Here is a 20,870-nt window from a genome sequence, read left to right as displayed (position 1 = left end):
TACTGAACCCTATATATACTATGTCTTTTCCTATACGTACATACCTATGATAAAGTTTAATTTATAAATTAGGCACAGTAAGAGATTAACAATAACTCATAATAAAGTAGAACATTTATAACCATGTACTATAATAAAAGTTATATGACTGTGGCCTCTGTCTCACCCATTTAATATTTTTGGACCACAGAAAATGAAACCGTGGATAAGGGGGGACCATTGTCATTATCAGTGTATTTCTGGATTTCTTATTTTATTCCGCTCATCTATTTATCTATCTTCTTCACTCTGGTATTCTACTTTCATGATTATAGTAGCCTTGTATGAAGTCTCAAAATCAGACAAAGTCCTCCAACGTTGTTCATTTTCAAATTGCTTTGTATGTTAAAAGTCCTTTGACTTTTCATGTAAATTTTTACATAAGCTGGTAAATTTTTTTGGAGGAAGATTAGCCCTGAGCTAACTACTGCCAATCCTCCTCTTTTTGCTGAGGAAGACTGGCCCTGAGCTAACATCCATGCCCACCTTCCTCTACTTTATACATGGGATGCCTACCACAGCATGGCTTTTGCCAAGCAGTGCCATGTCCCCACCCAGGATCTGAACTGGCGAACCTCGGGCCACCAAGAAGTGGAATATGTGAACTTTGCTGCACCATCAGGCCGGCCCCTAAATTTTTTTTAAAAAACATCCTACTAAGGGGCTGGCCCCGTGGCCGAGTGGTTAAGTTCGCGCGCTCCGCTGCAGGCGGCCCAGTGTTTCGTTGGTTCGAATCCTGGGCACGGACATGGCACTGCTCATCAAACCATGCTGAGGCAGCATCCCACGTGCTACAACTAGAAGGACCCACAACGAAGAATATAGAACTATATACCCGGGGGCTTTGGGGAGAAAAAGGAAAAAAATAAAATCTTTAAAAAAAAAAACAAAAAAACAAAAAAAAACAAAAAAAATCCTACTAAGATATGGATTAAGATTGTGTTGAATCAATAGATCAGTTTAGGGGGAAATTGGCATTGAATAATATTGATTCTTCCAGTCTTTCTCTCCATTTTTTAATGATTGTCTTTGATTTATTTCAGCTATGTTTTGTAGTTTATTAAGTTTATTCCTGAATGATTTGTGGGTCTTTAAAAATTTTATTGTTAACAATATTTTTTAGTCCTATTTTCAAAATTTTTATTACTAGCATGTAGAATTAAATTTATTTTGTATGTTGACCTAGTATCCTGTGACCTTGCTGTATCTATTAATCACTTCTAGTCATTTTTTGTGGATTCCTTAGGATTTTTTACATATGTAATTATGTCATCTGTGAATAAAAACACTTTACATCTTCCTTTCCAATCTTTGTGGCTTTTATGTTTGTTTCTTCCTTAATCCCCTGGCTAGGTCCACCAGTTTTTTGAATTGGAAGTGATGCGAGTAGACATCCTTGCCTATGTTTCAATCTTATAGAGAAAGTGTGAAGTCTTACCATTACACATGATGTAAGCTGCAAGTTTGTGTCCATGACCTTTAACAGCTTAAGAAAGTTCCTTCTACTCCTAGTTTAAGTTTTTATCATGAATGGATGTAAAATTTTGTCAGTGTGTTTTCAGTATCTGTTAAGTATCTATGATTTTCTCTTTTTTTTCTGTTAATGTAATGATTACATTGTTTTTTTAAAATGTTATACCCTACTTTGTCTTGATGTACAATCCTTTTTGTTTATTGCTGGATTAGATTTGCTAATATTTTGTTAACAATTTTGCATCGGTGTTCATGAAGGACGCTGGTCTGTGGTTTTCTTATAATGTCTTTATCGGATTTCAGTATCAAGGAACTGCTGACCTCATAAAAAGGAATAAAAAGTCTTTCTTTTCGAAAGAGTTGTGTAGGATTGATATGTTTGATAGAACTCAACAGTGAAGTCATCTAGGCTTGAAATTTTCTCTGTGGGAACATTTTAATTAGAAATTCAATTTCCTTAATGATTATAGGACTGGTTTTTCTTTATTTTTCCTGTGAGTTTGGTTTAATTTATGTCTTTCAAGAAATTTGTCCATTTAGTCAAAGTTATCAAACTTATTGGATGACTTTATATTCATAATACTCTCTTAATATCATTTTAATGTCTGTAGGTCTCTGATGATGTTCCTTCTTTCATTTCTGGCATTGATAGTTTGTTTTCTCTCTTTTTGTCTTGATCAGTCTAGCAAGGGATTTATCAGTTGTATTGATTTTTTCAGTGAACCAATTTTTTTGTCTTCTTTTTCTCCCCAAATCCCCCCAGTACATAGTTGCATATTTTAGTTGTGGGTCCCTCTAGTTGTGGCATGTGGGATGCCACCGCAGCATGGCCTGATGAGCAGTGCCATGTCCGCACCCAGGATCCAAACTGCCAAAACCCTGGGCCGCCGAAGTGGAACACGAACTTAACCACTCGGCCACGGGGCCAGCCCCCAGTGAACCAGATTTTTATTCACTGATTTTCTCTATTATTGTCTCATTTTATATTTCATTGATTTTGCTCTTTGTCATTTCCTTTTTTCTATACTTTGCTTTTGTTTTCTCTTCTTAGGTAGAAACTTAAATCATTGATTTTAACCTTTTCTTCTTTTGTAATACAAGCATTTAAAACTATAAATTTCCCTTTATAAAAGTTTCTCTTTTAGTAGTGCTTTAGCTGTGTCTCATAGATTTTGATATATTTTCACTATCATTCGGTTTAAAATATTTTTCTCATATCCCTTGTGATTTTTTCTTTGACCAATGATTATTTAGAAGTATGTAACTTAATTTCCAAGTGTTTGGGGATTTTCCAGGTATTGATTTATAATTTAATTACATTGTCATCTGAGAACATGCTCTGTGAGGTTTTATAAGCTTTGATATTTTCTGAGACTTGCTTTATGGCCCAAAGTTTGGTCTCCCTTGATGAATATTCCATGTGCACTTGAAAAGAATGTGGAGTTTGCTGATTATGGGTATAGTGTTCCATAAATATTAATTAGGTAGAATTGTTGGTAGTTTTTCACATATTCTGTACCCTTATTGATTTTTGGAGGGGGTTAAAATCTTCATGCTGACTATAGATTGGTCGATTTTTCACATTACTTCTGTCAGTTTTTGCTTCATGTATTTTGAAGCTCTGATTTTAAGTGCCTGTCTTCTTAATGAATTGACCGTTTGTCATTAGGAAATGATAAATGCTAATTTATGTATGCTTATACTGTGTCTTAAAATCTACTTTGATGTATAGCTTTCTTGTGATTAGTGTTTGCATGGTTGTCTTGTAACCTACATATATCCTTATTTAAAGAATATCTCTTGTAAACAGCCTGTAGTTGAATCTCGTTTTTCTTTTTTATTTGCCCATTCTGACAATCTCTGCTGTTCATCTGGAGTGTTTAGTCTATTTGCATATAGTTTAATTACTAAGTTTAGTTTTAGGTCCACGATTTTTCTATTTGTTTTCACTAGTCTAATCTATTGTCTGTTCCTTTTTTTTTTCTTATTGTTTGCCTTCCTTTGGATTAATCAAGTATGTTTTAGCATTCCTTTTTATCTCCTCTATTGGATTTTTAGCTAAAACTATGGTTTTTAGTGGTTGCTCTTGGATTATAATATGCATCCTTAACCTCTCATAGTCTACCTTGCGTTGATATTATGCCATTTAACATGTAATGGTAGACTTCCATTTACCCACTCCTATTTTCTTTTATTGTTGTACGTTTTACCTTTACATATGTTATCGACCCCACATTTTTATTATTTTTGCTTTAAACAGTAAGCTATTATTCCAGTTAACTATTTCTATGTAACAAATTGCCCTGAAACTTGGTGGCTTAAAACAACAACCCGTTTATCAAATCTCATAATTTTATGAGTCATCCATTTGAGCAGAACTTGCCTCTGGTTCTTCTCCACGTGGTGTTTACTCTGATTACTCCATGGTGTTCAGCTGGCAAATGACCTGTCTGCAGAGCCCACCGCATTATCATCCACAAGGATGGTCTCTTAGTGGGCATGGTTGGAAGGTGGTGCTCAAATGGGTTGCTTTCTTTCCCTGTAGTCTCAGCAGCTCCCCAGCAAGCTCGACAGATCTCTTACATGACAGCTCAGGGTTTCATGAGGCCAACGCTGAAGCTACATCTGCTTATAAGCTTGTCCTAGAACTGTTGTAGGGTCACTTCTCCAGATAGCTCTTGGTTAAAGCAGACACAGGCCAGCAGAGATTCAAGGGAAGGGAACATAGACCCTACCTCTTCATCGAGGAAATGGTGAATAATTTTTAGTCATCTTAATCTGTAACTATTGTTTGTCTTTTAACTCAAAGTTTAGTTTTTTTTTTTAGTAAAACAGGCTCTCCATTGTTTATGAGGTTATTTCTGAGTTGCAAAAATTCTCTCTTCATCTTTTTTCTGTATTACCATGTCTTTCTCCTCTATTCCCCCTTTCAATCTTGGCTGCCACAGTCAGACACATAGAAAGCACGAGAACACTTTATTCTTGCCTCTCTAGTGGAAACCTTAGCAGCAGATGTAACTGCTCCAGGTCTGTCAGATAGATGTACTGTTGGTTTTTAAGATGTTAATAAGTTAGAAAACTAACCTTTTATGTATGCTACCATATTTATCATGTCTGATGCCCTTCACTTCTTTGTGTGAATCGTATTTCCATCAGTTATTATTTCCCAACAGCAAATAGTAAAATAAAGACATTTCAGATAAAAGACAACTTATAGATTTTGACACAGCAGACCTGCTGGGTAAGAAAACTAAAGGGAATTCTTTAGGCTGAAGGGAAATGATAACAAATGGAAACTTGAATCTCCAGAAAGGACTGAATAGCATCAGAAATGATAAATATGTGAGTAAATATTAGAAAAACAGACATTTTCCCTCTTTATTTATTTAAAATGCTTCAGATTATTATAACTAAAAATATAGCATTAAATTATGGCGATGGTAATATATGTAAATTTAATACGTATGACAACTGTAACCTGAAGAGTGAGTCGGATAAATGTACTTACGTGATCGCAGCATTTATATATTTTATGTGATGTTATAAAATATTAACTCTAAATAGAGTGTGAAAAGTTACCGATATGTGTTGTCATCCCTAGAGCAATCCTAAAGAGATATGCAAAAGGCATAGCTATGAAGCCAACAGACAATTAAAACTGGACTTTGAAAATTATTCAAAAATAAGTCAAGAAAGGAAGAACAGAAGAACGAAAAAGCCAAAGAGACTGCAGGGAAAAAAACAGTAAAATGGTAGACCTTTATCCAACTGTATTCAACTTATAGGCAGGGATTGTCAGAATGGGTAAAAGAAAAACAAAAAACAAGACCCATCTATCTGCTGTCTGTAAGAGACCAAGTAAATATAAAGACACAGTAAAGTGAATTAATAGAAAAATATATACTGTGAAACAGTATGTATAAGAAAACCAGCTTGGCTTTGTTAATACTAAATAAAGTAGACTTCAAGACAGACAGTGTCATTGAGGTAAAAAGCGAACATTTCCTAATGATGAAAGTGTCAGCTTATCAGAATGATAATAACAATCACAAATAACATGTGACTATGTATTGGAAACAAAAATTCACAGGATTAAAGGGACAAGTAGCAACCAACATTGTTGGAGATTTAACATCTCTCTCTCAGCAACTGATATAACAGACGCCAAAAATCAGTAAGATATGGAAGATGTGGATGCGATTAACCACCTTGATCTAATAGATATTTGTAAAACACTATTCCCAAAAACTACTGCAGAATACCTCATTCTTTTCAAAGGCACGTGGTACATTCACTTAGATAAACTCTATGCTGGGGGGTAAAATACATTTCAGTACCTTTAAGAGAGTTGAATTCACAAGGAGTATCATCCCTGACCACAATGAAGCTAAATTAGAAATCAATAAAAATTAGATATAAAGGAAAACCTCAAATATTTGGAAATCTAAAAACACACTTCTAAATAATCCATGGGTAAAAGAAAAAAAATCACAAGGAAAATTAGAAAATATTGCAAACAATGATTATGAGAATAGACTCTTTCAAAATTTGTGAGATGCAGCTAAAGCAAAGCTTATGGAAAACACTATGGCTTTAAGGCAAAATGTATAAAAATCAGTGACCTAAGGGAGCATTTTAAGGAGCTGGAAAAAGTAAATTGAAATATTCCCAAAGGAAATAGAAAGGGAGGCAGGCAGGTGAGAAGAGAGACCAAAAACATTTTACCAACATTGTGAATGAAAGAGGGATTATCACTACAGATCCCATAAACATTTAGATTCATGAAGGGTATATTTTGAATGATTTTATGCCAAGAAGTTCAACCATTTAGAAGAAATGGACAAATTTTTGAAAAACACAATTTACTAAAACTGATACCAGATGAAGCAGAAAATTTGAGTAGCTCCTTTATACTAAAGAAACTGAACTTTCTATAAAAGCCTTATCAAAGAGAAAACACCAAACCCAAATGGTTTTATTGATGAATTCTGTCAAATCTTTAAAGAAGAAGTAATACCAATCTTAAATTCTTACAGAAAATAGAGGAGGAGGGAACAGTTCCTAACCTATTTTATGAGGCCAGTGTAATCTTAAACCTGATAAAGACATTATAAAAAAAGAAAATTACACAGCACCATCCCTCATGAGCAGAGACATAAAAGTACTTAACATAATTTTAGCAAATCAAATTAAGTAATATATAAAGATGTACTGCATCATGGCCACACAGGGTTTATCCTAGAAAAACAAGGCTGGTGTAGCATTCAAAAATCAATGCAATTCACCACATTAAACAGAAAAAAGGAGAAAAACCACATGGTTAACAGATTCTGAAAAATTATTTGACAACATTCAACACTGCTTCAAGATTTTAAAAAAAAACAACCTTTCAACAAATTAGAAGAGAACAAATTGGAAGAGAACCTCCTCAATCTGTTAGAGGGCATCTGTGAAAAACCTATAGCTAATATTACACTAGACAAAATTTTGACCCTTTGTTCCTTGAAAAAATCTGGAGCAAAGTAAGGGTGCCCATTCTTACCACTTCTGTTCATCATTGAATAAGCTGTCATAGCCATTGCAATTAGGTAAGAAAAAGAAATAAAAGACATACAGGTTAGAAAGGAAGAAACAAAACTCTCTGATTTATAGTTTATGTATAAGGTCCTAAGACACCTACAAAAAACTACTAGAACCAAAACGTGAATATAGCAATGTTTCAGGATATAAGGTCAATGTACAAAAATCAATTTTATTTTTATATATTAGCAAATAATTGGAAAGTGAAAAATTTAAAAATAGTTACGTTTACAATAGAGTAAAAAAGCCTTAGGATACTTAGGAACAAATATGCAAAAAGACATATAGGATCTGTACATTGATCACTTAAAATATTGCTGTGAGAAACTGAAGAAAACCTAAATCATGCGTTATACCATAATTATGAATTGAAAGACTCATTATTGTTAAGATGTCACTTATCACCAAACTGAAATATAGCTTTATTTGAATCTAAATCATAATCCCAATGGGCTTTTTTTCGGTAAGAATTGACAATCTGATTCAAAATGTATGAAAAGGACTTCAAACAGAAAAGGACTTAGAATAAAGCAATCTTGAAAAAGCATAACGACGTTGGAGGACTTAAAACTGTCTCAATTGAAGCCTTAGTAGGCGGCTGCAGTAATCAATATGCTGCTAGCGTATAGGTTGACTAGTAGATCAGTGGAACACAACAGCCCAGTACTGGACCCACACGTTTATGGTCATTTGATTTTCAACAAAACCAGAGTAAACAAATTGGGAAACAAAAATCTTTTCTATAAATAATACTGAAACAATTGGATATCCATTTGGAAAAACTATGAACTGTGGCCGCTTATACCATAAAAAAAAGTTAATTCAAGATGGAGCATAGACAGAGCTGTACTATAAAGTTAAAACTGTACTGCTTCTAGAACAGCACTGTTCAATAGAACTTTCTGCAGTGTTAGGAATGGCCTCTATCTGTCCATCGTCCAATAAGGTAGCCGCTAGCGACATGTAGTTATTGAGTAGTATTTGAACTGTGGCTATTGCAACTTAGGATATGAATCTTAAATTTAATTTATATTTAAATAGATTTATGTGGCTAATGGTTACTGTATTGGACAGTAAAGTTCCGGAAGAAAGCATAGGAGAATGTCTTCACAACCTAAGCACAGGCAGTTCTCCCTTAGACAGGACACAGAAAGCAATAACCATAAGAGAGAGTAGATAAATTAGACTCGTCAAAATTTAAAACTTTTGCTATCAAAGGACACCACTAAGAAAATAAATAGGGAAACCACAAACTAGGAGAAAATATTTGCAAAACAGATATACTGGCAAAATACTTACATTAAAGATATATAAATAAGTGCTAAAGTTCAATAATAAAAAGACCCGCAATCCAATTAAATTATAGGTAAAATATCTGAACACTTAACAAATGAAGATATGCTAGTGCCCAATAAGCACCAGAAAAAATGCTCAACATAATTTGTTGTCATGGAAATGCAAATTAAAGCATGAGCTACTACCACATATCCTTCAGAAAGGCCAAAATGCTAAAGTTAGAACTACTGACAATATTAAATGTTATCAAAGATTTGGAACAACAGGAAATCTCATACATTGATGGTGGGAGTGTGCAATGGTACTTATTTTTTGAAAACTTCTGCTGCTTTCTTATAAATTTATAAAATAACCCATCAACTCTATTCCTAGATATTTACCCAAGAGAAATAAAAGCATACATTCACAAAAAGGTGTACAGAATGATCTAGCAGTTTTATTAATAACCCCAAACTGGAAACAGCCAAAGTGTTCATCAATAAGAGAATGGATAAATAAGCTTGGCATATTTATACTATGGAATACTATTACTCAATAAAAAGAAACAAACTGATATACGCAGCCATGAGGATAAATCTCAAAAACGTCCTTTGTGAAGAAACCTTCCATGAAAGGGCACATGCTGTAAGATTGAACTTGTGTGAAGTTCAAGTACAGGCAAAACTAATGTGAGTAGGAAAATATCAGAATGAGGTTGCCTCTTACAGAGGATGAGATTAGAAAAGACTGTAAGGAACTTTCTGAGGTCAGGATAATGTTTCTTAGGGTTTATGTTACATGGTTTTGTGAATTTGTCAAAACTCATGGAATGGTACCCTTAAGATCTGTATATTTTATTTTGTGTGCCTTTTACCTGAAAATGAAATAATCTGAACTTCAACTACTGATAGGTTTAGGGGTTTAGTGTGCTGAAATCTACAACTTACTTTAAATGCTTCGGTGTAATAAAATCGATGGATGCATGGCCAGTGGGATGATTCATATATGAGGACAGAAATCAAGGACAGGAGATGTTCACTATAGACTCTAGGTAATGAGTATGTAAGTGTTCCCTATACAAATTCTTAATTCTCCCAACTTTAATGATTAAGAATTCTTAGTTCTTTAAATCTTTCTGTATATTTGAACATTTTCCTAAGGAATGTTGGAAAAAATGTTTAACATGATTTTTCATTTTAAAAGTGACATATACCCAGCAAAAATATTTGGAAACCATAGAAAATAAAAGAAAGAAAGCATATTTTCCATAGCCCAACCATCCAGAAATAACCGTTACTTGATGTTTTTGCTTTCAGTCTTTTTTTCTGTACTTTATTTTTGCTTTATTTAATAGCTCTGGTCATATTTTATATGCTGTCTTATATCTTACACTTGTCTCCTATAAAAATATCCTATTTTTCCTCAATAAACTTTATGTCATTTCCACTGCCAGATAATATTCTACTGAGCTAATATACTACAGCTTACTTAAGCATCCACTTATTTTGTGTTTAGATTATTTTCATATTTTACTGATATATTGCTATAGTGATATCTTTTTATGAAGTTTTTTCTGTTTTATGTCCTTGTAAGTAGAAGTACCACGTCAAAGGTAGTTAAAAGTTTCAAAGCCCTTCTTTTTTTTTCTTTTATTTTTTTTCTTTTATTTTTTCCTTTTTCTCCCCAAAGCCCCCCGGTACATAGTTGTGTATTCTTCGTTGTGGGTTCTTCTAGTTGTGGCATGTGGGACGCTGCCTCAGCGTGGTCTGATGAGCAGTGCCATGTCCGCGCCCAGGATTCAAACTAACGAAACACTGGGCCACCTGCAGCGGAGCGCGTGAACTTAACCACTTGGCCACGGGGCCAGCCCCTCAAAGCCCTTCTTACACATTGTCAAATTATTGACTCCTCCAACCCTTTCTTTCCAGAATAGTCCCTGAGACACCTCCACAGAATCCCCAGAGCTCAAAGCCCAGTTAAAACACCGCTGATCCAGAATAAGTTTTTTTACTGGCTGTATATCAAACTAGATTTTTTGTTTTTTAAAGATTGGCCCTGAGCTAACATTGGTTGCCAATCTTTCCTCTTTTTTCTTCTCCCCAAAGCCCCCCAAGTACATAGTACATGTATTCTAGTTGGAGGCCCTTCTGGTTGTGCTATGTGGGACGCTGCCTCAGCATGGCCTGATGAGTGGTGCCATGTCTGCACCCAGGATCCCAACCAGTGAAACCCTGGGCCACCGAAGCAGAGTACATGAACTTAACCACTCAGCCATGGGGCCAGCCCCCAACTTAGATTTTTTAATTGATTTTTTTTTTTTGCTATTATGAGGTTCAGCAAGGTTTAATAACTTGCTGAAGGTCCCAGCTCATAATTGGCAGGGCCACCATTTGACCCTATATATGTCAAGGCAGTATTCAGCATAAGACAGGTGTTTAATAATGTTTATTAAATGAACAAATGCATAAATGAAGGTACCAAAGACTTAGATCAATTTACATTTACATTTCCTATGTATTTCCATTCAGAACTATGAAACAGGTTAATTTCTCTCTGATACTAGCCCAGGCGATGTTCTCATTTGCATACTGGTTTATTTGTTCTGTCCATACCTACCTCATGTAAAGGAAGCAGCCTTCTGATTTTCCTTTGGCTCAGAACATAAAGTTACATGTAAAGCCCATGTATTACAAGATGCTAATTGATCTATTGTTGGAAATGTAGTCGAGGTCACAGTGACATGAATATCCTGACTACTCTTTGCCTTCAAGGCTTCCAGTGTGAATTGCAAAAGGATTTATGTACAGTATGCAATCTTCTCCTCTGAGGGGAGCATCGTCTATAGGTTTCTGTAGGCAGGGGTGTGCCTTCTCTCCAGGGTCTAGGTATCCTGCAGCAGGCCTGGAGCAAGTGAGCTGGGGCTGCCGTCAGCACAAACATTGTACTTGGCAGCAGTGTGAGCAGACGCGCCAGGAAGTTGTGATTCCAGGGGCAGGGGGGCTGCTGGCTTGTGGGGACACAGCCTTTCTCTGAAATGGAGACTGGATGGGGAGGGGGCACTTCCTTTATAAACAAGCCTAGGAGGAAGGATTGTTTGTCCTTGTGTACAAGGGAGAAAATGAGACTAATTATTCCTTGTTTATTACAATTCTCTGCTTAGAGAACGAATCAAGTATTGCTGTGAGCAGCTGCGGACTCTGCTGCCATATATAAAGGGGAGAAAAAATGATGCCGCTTCGATTCTTGAGGCAACAGTTGATTACGTGAGGTATATCCGGGAGAAAATCCCTCCAGACGTTATGGGCCAGGTATTGGACTCTCAAGCCCTTGAATTTTGTCCTCATTGACAATGCTTTAGTGCTACAATTTTATTTCTGTTTTTTTATAGTTGGAAATGTACACTTGTTTGTATATATGAAAAAATATCTATAGCTATCTGAATAGATCCCTCTTTCTCTCTTGTAGATTACAGAAGCACTTCAGAGTGATAGGCGGTTTTGTAAGAGACAAATGCCCGTCCAGCTATCCCTCCCAGGCACGATCATGGCACAAAGGTATGAGAGGGCTCTTGAGAATCTGAAGTCGGCTTGTTATTTTCCTCTGATGCTGATGCTAGAAGTGTAGACAGGCACTTAACCCACTCATAATGAAAACTCAGGTATTTATTGAGAATCAGTGAACTTTTCTCATTTCCGATGTGTGTCATTTAATTACAGTATTAGAACATGTAATATTCTCAGACCCATGATCCTGTTATCGTTTGACTCTCTCTTATTTCTTCTTTTGTTATTTCTGAGAATCTTAAAATGAGGCCTTGCCGGTAGTGGTAGTGATGGTTGTGACTGTGGCAACGCACTTGGGGCACAATGAGTTTGAGCTTTTCTCTGTTACAGGAGGTCACAGGCCCTGGAGCAGTCCAGCCCTGCTTCACTTGGGAGTTCTTAAAGAAATTGCTGGTACAAAATGTGATGTGCCCAATGGAAGATTCCTTATTTAAATTTATTAGAATATGTAAACAAAGAAAAACTATAGAGGAAAAGCAAATCATTCCTCCACATCCTAAAGAATTCTCCTGAGGCCTGGCCAACAATTGGTCCTTATATTTAATCCACAGTTTAGGCTCTGTGTGTTTTTTAGAACTTAAATCGTAGAAGAGCAATTGAACTCAGCAATGTTCATATTGTCTTCTTGAGAAATGTGTGAAGTCTTTCTTTCTTCCTTTTAAGGGAAAACAGTGTGTTGGCAAGCACTTGCTCACCTGTGAGAGGGATAAGATTCCTGGCTAATAAGTGCCTGAATGTGTACTCTCTTCCTGCCTCGGGCAGCTCCTTGGATGAAGCTGGGAGAGGTAAGCCCTGCCTGACGCCCTGGGTTGTAGTGGGCTTGGACCTGCGTGGATGTCCTTCACTGCCACAGCAGGAAAAGGAGCAGAGCTGAAAGATTATACCATGAGTCCTTCTGGTGTTGTCTACTTGAAGCACACAAGCTGGCCACAGGCATTTAAACAGTGTCATCCCAGAAACTGGGCTCAAAATTGACCATCATTATCAGAAAGCTCATCTTTTTTTTTTTGAGGTATAATTGACATATAACGTTATATTAGTTTCAGGTGTACAACATAATGATTTGTTGTTTGTCTGCATTATGAAATGATCACCAAAATAAGTCTGCTTAACATCTTTCACAGTACAAAGTTACAAATTTTCTTTGCTTGTGATGAGAAATTTTAGGATCTAGTTTCTTAGCAACTTTCAAATATGCAATATACTATTATTAACTATAGTCACCATGCTGTAATTACATCCCATGACTTATTTATTTTATAACTAGAAGTTTATACCTTTGGACTGCATTTACCCATTTTGCCCACCCCCTGGGTCCTGCCTCTGGCAACCACCAGTCTATTCTATCTATGAGATTGGTTTTGGGTTTTTTTGTGGTTTTTTCTGCCATTCCATATATAAGTGAGATGATATGGTATTTGTCTTTTTCTGTCTCACTTATTTCACTTAGCATAATGCCCTCAGGGTCCATCCATGTTGTCAAAAATGGCAAAATTCCATTCTTTCTTATGGCTGAATAATATTCCTGTATTTGTGTATACATTTTCTTTATCCATTCATCCACTGATGGACACTTAGGTTGTTTCCATATCTTGGCTATTGTAAATAATGCTATAGTGAAATGGGAGTGCATATATCTTTTCAAGTTAGTGTTTTTGTTTTCTTCAGATAAATGCCCAGAAGTGGGATTGCTGGATGATACAGTAGTTCTATTTTCAACTTTTTTTTTTTTTCAAGATTGGCACCTGAGCTAACATCTGTTGCCAATCTTTTTTTTTTTCTTTTTCTGCTTTTTCTCCCCAAATCCCCCCAGTATATAGTTGTATATTTTAGTTGTGAGTCTTTTTAGTTGTGGCGTGTGGGACGCTGCCTCAGCGTGGCCTGACAAGCGGTGCCATGTCTGTGCCCAGGATCCGAACCAGCGAGACCCTGGGCCATCAAAGCAGAGCACGTGAACTTCACCACTCGGCCACGGGGCCAGCCTCTATTTCCAACTTTTTAAGGAACCCCTGTACTGTTTTCCATCGTACCTGCACCAATTTACAGTGCAGAAGGGTTCCCTTTTCTCCACATCCTCACCAATGTTTGTTGTTTGTTGTCTTTTTGCTAACAGCCATTCTGACAGGTGTGAGGTGATGTCTTATTGTGGTTTTGATTTGCATTTCCCTGACTAGAGATATTGAGCATATTTTCATGTACCTGTTGGCCATCTGTATGTGTTTTTTGGAAAAATATCTGTTCAGATCCTCTGTCCATTTTTTATTGGTTTTTATCACTATTGAGTGTATGAGTTCTTTATATATTTTGGATATTAACCCCTTATCAGATACATAATTTACAAATATTTTCTCCCATTCCATAGGTTGACTTTTCATTTTTGATGGTTTCTTTTGCTATACAGAAGCTTTTTAGTTTGATGTAGTCCCACTTGTTTATTTTTTCTTTTGTTACCTTTGCTTTTGGTATCAAATCCAAAAAATCATTGCCAACACCAAGTCAAGGAGTTGACCCCCTGTTTTCTTCTGGGAATTTTATGGTTTCAGGTATTACATTCAAGTCTTTAATCCATTTTGAGTTAATTTTTTTGTATAGTGGTCCAATTTCATCCTTTTACATGTGGCTGTCCAGGATAAAACTCATCTTCCTGATAGCTGACAAGCACACTGGTGACTTTATTATGGGAATAGAATATGAAGGGAGGCGTAGTATTCATATGAATTGAGTACTAACTGTGTACTGAGCATTTAACATATTAGCTTATTTACCTCCTTCCTGTCTTTGCTTAAGTGTCACCTTCTCAGTGAGTCTTTCTCAACCATCCAATAAATACTGCCCACTCCTTCTCGGTGTCCCGTAATGCCTGGGGCTCCTTATCCACTTTCTCTGCTGTATTTTTCTTCATAGCACTTATCACTTTCTAGTAGTTTTTACTTGCATATTTTTCTATTGCCTGTCTTCTCCCACTAGAATATCAACTCCATGAAGATGGGGAGGGTTTTTGCCTGTTTTGTTCATTCCTGTATTTGTAGCACCCAGAGCAATGACTACCATGCAGTAGGGGCTCAAGAAACATTCATTATATGAATATTCATTGTGAAACAAATAGTTATGCACTGTGAGGCATTTTTGTTATTTGTGTTATCAAGTCTAGGCATGCCCATGTGCTTGTAGAAATAAGAAAATAGAAAAAAGCAGAGCCCGGGTAAAAGAACACAGCTCCCAGTGACTTTCAGGGCTCCTGAAGGTTTCTCTTCATTGAGAAACCAGTAAAATATTGAGCTCCTAACCTGCATGTTAGATGCTGGAGGGCAGGACGCCCTACCCATCTCCTCAGCCCCGAGTCTGAGGTCCCCCTTCTGCTGACTTCCTCGAAGGGACTCCACTCTCGCTTCAGCACGTTCCCAATGCTGGGAATGTCCTTGGCCACACTCCACCTGGTTAAGTCCAAGTTCATCCTTCGTTCTTAGCTTAGACACCCCTGCCTCAAAGATGGGGACACAAGGATGAACAAGATCTAGGGTCTTGCCCTTACGGAGCTCACAGATTTGTAGCAGAATATGAGTCCTATGGTATTTTGAGTGCTGCGGTAGAGATACCATGCATATTATGGGGAGATAGTGGAAGCCACGGGGACAAATGAGGTCACTAGGGATGGTGTCTAAAGTCGAAAGAGAAAAGGACCAAAAAAAGAGTATAGCCCTCCTTGTTTATATAACCAAATCAGCCCCAGAGTGTTTTATTACTCAATTTAGACTGTTCTCCTGACTTAGAGGAAAGGGGAGGAGAATAGAAAAAAAGTAGCCATGAGCCATGGTTAATCTCCTTAAAGTAGCTGTGGCTGGATGTCACACGGAATGATTAAATCAGCCCAGATTAAATCAGATGGAGGTCATGCCATAGGCATATGCCTGTCAATGTTACTTCTTGCACATACATTACTTCTGCGCTCTATTTATATCCTGCAGAAACTCTGAAATGCTCTTTCCGTGGTCGTGAGCTCAGGCCTTTCTGTGCCCAGCATCTCTGGGTATCGCATCACCTACAGCAACTGCTCTTGGGAACACACTGTATACTAGGACCACAGACACAGGGCATGGTCACACTGGAGGAGATCTTGGAGGTCTTTGAGTTAAAACCCTCATTTTAATTTTATTTATATACATTTCTCCATTTAAAAAGCAATATTAGGGGCTGGCCCAGTGGTGTAGCAGTTCAGTTCACATGCTCTGCTTCAGGAGCTCAGAGTTCAGCAGTTCGGATGCCAGGCACACACCTATGCACCACTTGTCAAGCCATGCTGTGGCAGGTGTCCCACATATAAAATAGAGGAAGATGGGCACAGTTGTTCGCTCAGGGCCAATCTTCGTCATCAAAAAGAGAAGAATTGGTGGTAGATGTTAGCTCAGGGCTAATCTTCCTAAAAAAAAATAGAATAAATAAAATAAAATAAAAAGCAATGTTAGTCCTTTATTAACTGAGCTAAGATAACTGCGTTCATTTTTTATGTATTTCCTTTGTTTTTTTCTATGTATATTTTTCTATAGTAGTATTTATATTGAACATCCAATTTTGTCTCCTGCTTTTTTTATGTAACATCATATGTACTTTAATTTTTATTATGCAGCCCTCATCACCGTTTTAATGGTTTTAGTAGTTTATCAAATGATTTATAGAATAATCTTCTTAGCCATCCTCCAGCTGCTAGATTTAGTATTTCTGACTGTGTGGGGAGAGTGATTTTATATATAATATGATAGGAAATATTTCCCCAAATATACATTTTTCTATATTCTGGACTTTTCCTTGGGCTGGATACCTGGAAGTCTGTGATGAATGAGTTCCGGAACGTGAGCACACATATAGCTCATAATGCGTGTTGCCAAATTGTTTTTGAAAGAGGATTAGAGCACTTGAAGACACTTAAGTCTTTAGAAGTCCACTTTCACAGCCCAAGTCAGTCAACTGAAGGCTGGAGAAGTTGAATGAGCACCTGAGGTCACCAGGTTTCTGTGCCAAAGTCTGGCCTGTAACACAGAAGGGCTGGCTCATTCAGCGTTTAGACTTTATTAGGTTTCCTTTGCTTGTCCTTTTCCATAAATCTCTGTACACATTTGCTGAAATGATTTTTCTCAAATATTCCAGATAAATTTGTATTTAAACTAGACATGAAATTACATTATTTTACTTTCTGTATTATTAATGTCCAGAGGAAAATAGATATTCACAGTGCTGAGATTACATTAACATTCATTATATATTTAAAAAATTTTTCTGCCTTCTAGTTACTGTGCAGAATATAGTTATATAAGGATATAACCCACTTCATTGATAGAAAATCAACCAAACTTTATTCATTGCTGAATGGCGTTCTTTCCAACATTCTTCCTTGCTTTATAAGGGTAGTCACAATTTTGATTATGGTGAAAGCTACACACACACACACATACCCCGCCTCCCCGCAAAGACACAGAGATCTGATATTCCTCTAAAATCTCTGTCTTTTAAGGATATGTGAACACTAATTTATAGTGTGTGTGTTGCACTAAATGTCACTAGTGAAAAGTACAATTCATTTTTCCATCGGCATTTGAGTGTAGCAGTGGTATAAGTTTGTAACATGAGGAAATGAAATAGAGGACAATTCTTTTTAAATACAATAGTTCAGAATTAAGATTTGTGTATACTGATGGATATTTGTTTTCTTTTTTATTAAAGGCCATTGCAGCGCCACTTCAGAGAATGCTATTGGTGATGGATATAAAACTCGAATTCCCAGCACAGCTCTCTCTCTTAATGCCTTCCATGCTGTCAGATACTATTCTAAAGTCATCCCTGCCTGTGATGCAGCTGCTGTAACAAATCAGAACCTTTCAGTTCATTTTCCATCAGCCATGCCCAGAGTCTCGAAGTTTCTTCCTCAGCACTGCAATTCTGTGTTGGGCCAGACCTGCGCAACACATCCCAACTGTCTGGTAAGTCTTCTCGCGTCTTGGATCAGACTGGACTGTTTCATTCCAGCCAGCAGGAGTCCCTGACTTGCATTTTGTTGTTAATACTCTGGTCAGACACCTCTTAGACTGGGAGCGGGTGCAGTTAACTCAGGCTCTGTTCCCCATGCTGCAGGACTGGTATCAAGATCTCCAGAATCAGTGAATCTGGATGTGGCTCTGCTCGTGTGACCTTAAGTGATCAGATGGAACCTGCTTTTCTCTAGAGCCCCTCCTGTCTTCCCCTCTGCATCTACAATGCCACATCCCATTTCCCCAGCCCTACCCTCAACTGGCCCCATAACTAGCTGCTGCTTACCTCTTAGGCTGGCAGCAGTCATTCACACTATGTGAAAACCTGTTCTTCCAACACCAACCAGGGTGATTTCGGATCCCAGATGTCCTCGTATCACAGATGTCTATTGAGCACCCACTATGGTCTATTGTTGTGCTACCCTAAGAATATAGTGTATAAAGACAGACGTGCTCCCTGCCCTCATGAAGCTTTAGTGTCATAGAGAAGCAGACATAGAAGCAGGCAACTGTGATATGCATTGGGGCACATAGGAGGAGTACCCTAGTTTATACAGTACAGTCTAGATTTGGGAGAGGTTAGGCACTGCTTACCCCTGGAAGAAGTACTGTCTAAACTGAAGAGTAAGATTTAGCCCAGTAGAGGAGTTAGGAGGTGAGAATGAGGAAAGGAAGAGCATTCTAGGCAGATGGGTCAGCGTATATAAACAGTGGCATCTTCATTTTTTAGAACTGTCCAGTTCTAGAAGAAGACCCAAACCAGACTGCCCTGCTTAAAATGGACTTCTGATAACCCTAAGATAGTTGCTAATACTTTTGCATATTAGTAATAGCTAAAATGTTTTGAACACTCCATACGTAATGTGCCACCTACTCTATGTACTTAACGTGGATGATCTAATGAATCTCTGGACAATCTTTTGAGGTTGGTACTATTATTATTTCCTCATGAAATCTATAAAATGGGACTGATAGAGACCTTACCAAAAAAGTTGGAGAGAAATATTCTAAAGGGAATTACAAAGAAATTTTAAAATATGAAGTATCTACAGATATAATATTGTTGCTAATGATCATCAGTCTATCAATAGGAAAACCAGGGTAAATGAAAATACATTACAACGTTATTTTTTTTGTTGTTGACCTATAGTTACTCTCTGTAGTTTTTGTTGGAGAATTGTTGTAAGAAAATAATTACTTTTAATAACAATCAGTAATGCATGTTTTAAAACCTGTAGGTTTATTCACCTCAAGATTTCACATGGTTTTGCAAATCATTTCATATTGCTTTAGGACATAGAAAATATATTTGTGACATTATGAGTAAGAACACGTCAGGATTCAATTAATGTGGTTTTTTTCCCCCTTTGCAGCAACAGTTTTGGGCATATTAATAGCACATGTTTGAAATTCACAGTCTAGACCACCTATTGGGCGCAGTTTGACAATACAGGAAGAATGGGACAAAGAAGGACCTTGAAAGCTATACCCAGAGACGTAATATCAAAAGAATTAGCATTGTATGGCTTGTGATGAATGTGCTCAAAGCTTCTGCAGATAGAAAGACAAGCAGCAAAAATGCCAGCCACAAGCTTTCACTTATCTCCCTGCATTCTTGGATCTCCCCCGACCAGAAAGGTACAAGAACAAATGGCCTAGTGACCTAGAGTCTTTTGTTCCTCAAAAGATATTCCACAATTTATGAAGAAAAAAAGCACTATAGAGAAGATCCCTGCAGCCTTGATAAAGTGATAAGATTGGGGAGGGACATTGATACTCCAGTGTCACTGAGTACAGATACTGCAACTTGATTCTTATTTTTAGTATCACTGTGAACTCCTGTTACTTATTTCCAGGTGGTGTCTTTTCTAGAGCTGACATTTAAGAGAGCTTCCTTCGTTATTCACCATCCAAACTAAGTTATCTTAGTTTGAGAGAGGTGTTTCCCTCCTCACTTGACTACTAATGAATAAATTGATGTGTTTGTTTTTGCATTTCATAATCCCTTGCGTGAAATGATAGCTAACAGGTAAATTTTTCCTTCTAGATCTTAGACTAGCAAGTCTTTCTTTGTTTTTCATCTCCTCTCTATGGGTATTAGAAAAGACTGTTGAAAATAACAGAAGAAAAATGTTTCTTTTATATTTCACTGAAATGTTCTTATGCAATATAAGTTTTATTGTTAAAGAAAGTATTCAGTTTTGACCCTGAAAATGGTAATTCATTTTTGTTTTGGTTAATAAAATGTGTTCCCTCTTTTAGTATTACTATGTAGGGAATTTAATTTTACTAGATTTTTGAGTTTAAAAATTACTTTAGGCATAGCCTAATTTTCATGTCCAATTGTAAAACTTTTCTTTGAGGATGCCATGATGATGGAATCTGTAGATGTTTGACAAACTTTATAAAGGAACTAGAAGTTTTCAGCTAAGATTCTATGCTTATTATTACAAATGTGTGCTTGGCTCTTTATACTCTTGCCTTTAGGAGTAATTGCTTTGACACTTTGTAAGAGAACCTGTTGAGGTATTTTGGGTACTGAGACTGCTTCCTCTGGTCACAGCTGGTCTTCATTGCTGCAGGGACTTTTGGTGCGCATCAGGGTTTCCCTGGATCCACATGTGGGCCGTGAGAGACAGCTTGTGGCTGGGAATTCAACAGAGGACATATAGAGTACAACCCATAGTTCCTGTCTGCTTGCTATTCTCAGTCCCCTTTATCCTTTCAGCGTGAATAGGAGACTAGTGGATCCATTGTTAAAGCTCTGTTTTTGTTTCAAGGCTAGTTCCCATGATCCTGAACTACATGCGAGTGTCCAAATTCATTTCTAATACGAGAATTTCATTTTTAGTAAATCATGCTCTACCAGCTAAGTTCAACTTTCAACCAAGGAAGAAAGACTAGTTGGGCTTCAGCCCAT

At 37.0% G+C, this 20,870-nt stretch overlaps 1 protein-coding gene and 1 non-coding gene across 2 annotated transcripts in view; one reads left to right on the top strand and one right to left on the bottom strand.

Moving 5' to 3' along the window:
• Positions 1 to 20,376, top strand: part of SOHLH2 (spermatogenesis and oogenesis specific basic helix-loop-helix 2) — a 39,733-nt gene extending 19,357 nt beyond the window's left edge. Inside the window, exons 6-10 of the mRNA XM_008518623.2 lie at positions 11,528 to 11,675; positions 11,833 to 11,921; positions 12,594 to 12,715; positions 17,646 to 17,902; positions 19,324 to 20,376. Of these exons, the coding sequence (XP_008516845.2) occupies positions 11,528 to 11,675; positions 11,833 to 11,921; positions 12,594 to 12,715; positions 17,646 to 17,902; positions 19,324 to 19,344 (637 nt within the window). The 3' untranslated portion in view covers positions 19,345 to 20,376. The remainder of the gene's footprint in view (positions 1 to 11,527; positions 11,676 to 11,832; positions 11,922 to 12,593; positions 12,716 to 17,645; positions 17,903 to 19,323) is intronic.
• On the bottom strand, positions 4,426 to 4,558 carry LOC139076576 (small nucleolar RNA SNORA31). The gene has a single exon (XR_011528311.1). It is a non-coding gene; the product is annotated as a small nucleolar RNA SNORA31 (small nucleolar RNA).
• Positions 20,377 to 20,870: the final 494 nt, after the last annotated feature.

This window comes from Equus przewalskii, chromosome 16, assembly GCF_037783145.1.
Source record: "Equus przewalskii isolate Varuska chromosome 16, EquPr2, whole genome shotgun sequence".
Taxonomy (NCBI): Eukaryota; Metazoa; Chordata; class Mammalia; order Perissodactyla; family Equidae; genus Equus; species Equus przewalskii.
The sequence above is the reverse complement of the archived record's forward strand: the minus strand, read 5'-3'. Positions and strand labels throughout refer to the sequence as shown.